Raw genomic sequence first — 6,000 nt, 5'->3', positions numbered from 1 at the left:
GCCAATGGAGCATTCCGTTTAGATACTATTTTGAAATAAAAGCGAGACTCTCCTTGTGTTTTAAAGTCCTGCTTTCGTAATTGTACTTTAGCAAAGTAAGAAAATAAGCCAAAAGTTATCAGAGTATCAAAGTAAAAGTCCAGGCACAGACAGACACACACACACACACACACTCTTACACACACACACACACACTCTTACACACACACACACACACTCTTATACACACACACACACACACACACACACACACACACACACACACACACAATCTTACACACACACACACACACAGTCCAGTCATTATGCAGTAGAATGGCCCCTACCAGTGTGAACATGATCACCAATGCATGTAAACCCCTCCGCTCCCTCCATCACGGCTGGTTTTATTTTTACTCTCAGTGGGTTTGTGTTTCCACAGCTGGGTGGTCTGAGGGCCAGAGCGGTCTGTTCTCTACCTGAAGGTTTAGTTTAGAGTTTATTTCACATAGCGATAAAACAAAAGGTCTGAGAATACATCACACAGGGTGGTAGGAAGGACTAGAGGAAAGGTGGCCGACCAGTAACCATGAGGTCTCTGGTTCCTCCTCCCAGTAACCATGAGGTCTCTGGTTCCTCCCAGTAACCATGAGGTCTCTGGTTCCTCCTCCCAGTAACCATGAGATCGCTGGTTCGATCCCCGGCACCGGACAGGAGGGTGTTAGTAGTATAACTAGTGGTGGCTGCTATTACATCTACGGTGCCCACCATCTCTGTCCTTGGTTTAGTTCAGTTTATTTCACAGAGTGATAAAACAAAAGGTCTGAAACTACATCGCACAGTCACAGCTCCTTCCTTTTTAAAGATATTCTGTGGCTTTTTTTCACCTTTTTATTTGATAGTTTAGAGTCGGAGAGGAAACACTGGGTTGTGATGCTGATAAGACATTTACAAATAAGTGAATTCCCTGCACTCTGTCTGTCCCATTAGCAAGAAATAGCTCTACTAAATTGCAACGTTTCAGTTCTAGACCTTCATCAAGCAAACAGCCTGACAAGCGTTGCTGCTCATCTCATTCATATTTCTGTCTCCACAGATTCACTATTACTCTCAATTTCTCAGATTCGTTACTGGCATGTATGTGTGATGTCACACTAGTAAAATGTAGGGTTAGACAGTGAGACCATAAAACACTATTTCTGCCTTTTCTCAGGCTAGGATGAACCGATTTCTAAAATGTTTGCACGTTTATACTACATAGGATCTCAGAGTTCAATACACCTTCATATTCCCACCGGTGAAGTAGGCCTTTAAATCAATAGGACAGATGGTCACATTTAATTTAAAAACAGAAAACTTCCCCTGTCATGTTTCCCCAGGTGAAGTATTGAATCAGTTTATCTTTCTAGTATTTGCACATTCAAACACAAGCGGACTCAAACAGAGGAGGACAAGGTTAGAAAGCACGTGTGTGACAAACAGCTGACGGTCATTACTGTGTGTGTGTGTGTGTGTGTGTGTGTGTGTGTGTGTGTGTGTGTGTGTGTGTGTGTGTGTGTGTGTGTGTGTGTGTGTGTGTGTGTGTGTGTGTGTGTGTGTGTGTGTGTGTGTGTGTGTGTGTGTGTGTGTGTGTCTTTTTCCATCAGCTGTGTAGTGCTCTGCTGACCCCTGCTGTTAGGATCGGGGTATTACAAGCAGAGTGTGTGTGTAATGTGTCTAATGATGTTGTAACTCATACACACACTATTAGAGATTTAGTGCAGATTCCCACTTTATGCATCTTGAACATAAATACTTTTGGTGTGATCATTTCTGCTCCTTCCATCTGTGAGACTAGTGTGAATGTCGAGTCTCTATGAAGTAGTGTGAATGTCGATAGTTAGCCTGCTATCGGTGTATGAATGGTAACGTGTAAATGGGAACAGGTCTCCCTTGCAAAAGAGTCTTCGGACTCAATGGGATTTACCTGTATAAATAAAGGTTAAAAAGTAGACAATTGTACCTGTTTCATCATCTGGTTCGAAACAACTTCTGCCATCATGCTCAACATTTTCAGCCATAAACTAGACTGTCACAAACTCCTTTAATATTGCGCTGTTTGTTTATGTTAAGGAAATACTTCACACATACAGAACCGGTTTTCTATCATTATAAAATCGCTATTATAATTTAATGAATTAAGGTTTTTCTTCCCTCAGTCTTTCCTCAGTCTTCCCTTGGCCCAGCTATCCTGTTAATCATAATCCTACATGTTACAGGGTTAGACAGTGAGACCATAAAACACTCTATCTGCCTTTTCTCAGGCTAAGATGAACCGATTTCTAAACTTTGTGGACATTTATACTACATACGATTTCAGAGTTCCTGTTAAAAAGAGACTTTTTCGACAAATTTCGATAATAGTTTCGATTTTGATTGGTTGTTTAGTTGTTTCTACCCAAATCTGAACCTGTTTCCCCCATGTGTTACCTGTAGGTAAGGGTGAGGCGCGTGGGCAGCTGGACAGTGCGTTGCAGGACGTGAACGTTCGTTACGCCGTCCTGGAGGAGACAGAGAAGCGAGCGGTTTGCAGAGCGCTGATAGAAGAGAGATCGCGCTACTGCAGCTTCGTAGGCATGCTGAGGCCCGTGCTGGTCAGTACTCTGTGTGTGTGTGTGTGTGTGTGTGTGTGTGTGTGTGTGTGTGTGTGTGTGTGTGTGTGTGTGTGTGTGTGTGTGTGTGTGTGTGTGTGTGTGTGTGTGTGTGTGTGTGTGTGTGTGTGTGTGTGTGTGTCTGTCATTCTGTGTGTGTGTGTGTGTGTGTGTGTGTCTGTCTGTCATTCTGTGCTTGTGTGTCATTATGTGTGTGTGGGTGTCTGTCTATCTGTGTGTGTGTGTGTGTGTGTTTGTCTGTCATTCTGTGTGTGTGTGTGTGTGTGTGTGTGTGTGTGTGTGTGTGTGTGTTTGTGTGGCTGTCATTCTGTGTGTCTGTCATTCTGTGTGTGTGTGTGTTTGTGTCTGTGGGTCTATTTTAGTGATGACCAAGAATTTGAGTTCTAGGCCTTAGAAGTGAGGTCATTTTTGGAAAGTGATGACATTTTTGGGCTGTTCTAACTTTGGGACAGGCCATAAATAGGGCTGTTTGAGGGTTAACACTAGGTTTTAAGTTCCAGGTTAGAATTAAGTTTCTGTTAGGGTTAGTGTAAGGTTTTGGGTTAGGCACTAGGTTTTAAGGTTCATGTATTAATAAGGTTATGGTTAGTGTAAGGGTTGGGGTTAAGTATTTAGTTTGATGATTAGGGTAAGGGGCTTAGGGAATGCATTATGTCAATGTATGTTCTCACAAGTATACCTGTACAAAGGTGTGTGTGTGTGTGTGTGTGTGTGTGTGTGTGTGTGTGTGTGTGTGTGTGTGTGTGTGTGTGTGTGTGTGTGTGTGTGTGTGTGTGTGTGTGTGTGTGTGTGTGTGTGTGTGTGTGTGTGTGTGTGTGTGTGTGAGATGAGCCCATTAAACAACAATAAATGTATTAACCATCCATGCTATGTGTGTGTGTGTGTGTGTGTGTGTGCAGGACCATGAGATCAACATGCTGGGTGAGGTGACCCATCTACAGACCATAATGGAGGATCTGTCCAACCTGACAGCCGAGCCCAATAAACTGCCAGCCGCCAGCGAACAGGTTCTTTCCTCTTTTATATACCCATGTCATTGGGATGCAGCTATTTGGCACTTTCAAAAGACAAATATAACACATGGCTCATATGATTGCGAAACAGACCTACCCTCTATAAGCCATGAGTTTATGGACATTGGGTAAAATGCCATTGAAAAGTGATGGAAAAACTTTGAAAATGTGTTGGTAAAAATGTGTGGGAAACCTGAGGATTTATTTGTCACACAGAAAAATGTAAAATCCCAGCCTTAAAGAGGTGTTATCAGTAACACATGGGTTGCGTTCCGAATCGCATACTTTCTACTATATAGTATGTAGAAAAAAGATTTAGGATGTCCCGATTCTGGTGGCCAGATTTAGGATGGTTAGAAGTACCCAGATGTCCTACTTCATGCGGCCAAGATTGTTAGTGTTGAAAAGTGCATCCTATTTGGGCGATTCTGACCCACAATCCAGTGCGCACGTGAAGTGACGTAACATCGACGAAGCCTCCATATGAAAACAAACAGGGATGCGACGGATATAAAAGCAAGAGGCAAGATCAAGGCGCAATGTTATGATGAAATAAGAGAGAAAAGTATGTCCCAATAGTATGCCTACTGCATCCTAACTAGATTATTTTTATCGTCGGATGTAGTATGTAGAATAGAAAAAAGAAAGAGTATGCAATTCGGAACGCAACCAAAGTAACCAATCATGTGTTTTTTTTGTGTTATTTCTGTTTCCCAGGTGATTCTGGACCTGAACTGTTCTGATTATAACTACAGCTATCAGACCCCGCCAGCGTCTCCTAGCAACACCATGTCCAGGAAGGGCAGCATCAGCAGGTAACACACTGATTAAGAAAAATAACAAAATAATAATTGTAACAATTTTAAACTTAAATTTTTGTTATTTTATTAGATTATTTTTTATTTTCATCATTTTGACAATTTTAAAAGTAATTTTTTTTAATTATATAGAAAAAATCATCAAACTTGTTGTACGACTGCTTGTGTTTAGCTTTCTTTTTTTTATTAAATGAAGAAAAAAAGGGTTATTTCTCTCAATACATAGTGAAGAAAAAAGTAATGTTTTGTTTTTGCTACAAAAAGTCAGATCCTTTATCAACACGATGCTTATCTAAACATTGGAGAGGGAAACAATTCTGAATACATTTTATTTATATCTATGTTCATTAGGAACAGAGCGTCAATTGTATATTAAAGGTTAAAGGCCTACTTCACCGGTTTGAATATGAAGGTGTATTGAATTCTGAGATCCTATGTGATGTCACGAGAAAGAGAAATATAGGGTTAAAAAAAACACTCTTTCTGCCTTTTCTCAGGCTAGGATGAACCGATTTCAATTTTTTTCGCACATTTATACTACATAGGATCTCAGAATTCAATACACCTTCATATTCAAACCGGTGAAGTAGGCCTTTAAGTCTGTAAATTGGTATGTTAACAAAGGGGGCAGCAGACTCCACCGTTTAAAGGTTTCACAAACAGAGATTATTCTCTATTATTTGATTTTGATTTTAGTTTGTTTTATTTCTTGGGCATTTTATTCTTAAACTTTTTTGTTGTTGTTGCAGTACCTACCAGTCTGGATCAGTGAGACACGTTCCTTCATTGGACTCAATCAGTTCTGCTGTTGATGGGGTACACATCCAGGTAACACACACACACACACACACACACACACACACACACACACACACACACACACACACACACACACACACACACACACACACACACACACACGCGCACACGCACACACACACACGCACACACACACACGCGCACACACACCACAGATGCATTAAGTGTGTTTTATATCAAGTGTTTTAATTCAATAAATTATATTAATAATTGCCTTGAAACAATAGCTATATGTTTGTGTTTCAAACAGATTTTGTCCTTAAAAATAGCTCCCTCCAACACCACCACTTAAAATAAGGATCTACAAAATAAAGGCTTTTCTCCGTGCCAATGTCTGCAGACAGACACACACACACAAACACATACACACACACACACACACACACTGCGCTCTAACCCTCTCCTGTGTGTAGCCCTATCTGATGCTTTGCTGCGATGAAAGTGGGCGGTCCCTCAGCGAAGGGAACTCCCCCTCTCGCCTCGGTCGTCATGGCAGCAGCCGCGGTCGCTTCGGTTACGCTGCCGGCGGCCGTGGCAACCAGCCCCGTGTTAGCCGCAGGGATCAAATGACCACTGTGAGGAAAACAAACAACTTACAAATATATATTTATATTTACATTTCCTCCAAAACCCCGTCTATACCGTCTTGTGTTTGTACCGTGGTGTTGTAAACGTTTGTTTTGCCATTTAAATTAAAGGCCTACTTCACCGGTTTGAATA

The 6,000-nt window shown here is 41.4% G+C and overlaps 1 protein-coding gene across 1 annotated transcript in view; it reads left to right on the top strand.

Annotated features, from left to right (window-relative positions):
- The window catches only part of mtss1 (MTSS I-BAR domain containing 1), a 51,536-nt gene that overhangs the window by 36,458 nt on the left and 9,078 nt on the right, over positions 1-6,000 (top strand). Inside the window, exons 4-7 of the mRNA XM_080025889.1 lie at positions 2,455-2,612; positions 3,530-3,637; positions 4,361-4,458; positions 5,211-5,289. Coding sequence (XP_079882015.1) covers positions 2,455-2,612; positions 3,530-3,637; positions 4,361-4,458; positions 5,211-5,289 — 443 coding nt within the window. The remainder of the gene's footprint in view (positions 1-2,454; positions 2,613-3,529; positions 3,638-4,360; positions 4,459-5,210; positions 5,290-6,000) is intronic.

The sequence above is a fragment of the Ammodytes marinus genome (assembly GCF_949987685.1).
Source record: "Ammodytes marinus genome assembly, chromosome: 4".
In the NCBI taxonomy this organism is placed as follows: domain Eukaryota; kingdom Metazoa; phylum Chordata; class Actinopteri; order Uranoscopiformes; family Ammodytidae; genus Ammodytes; species Ammodytes marinus.
This window is presented reverse-complemented; position numbering and strand designations above follow the sequence as displayed.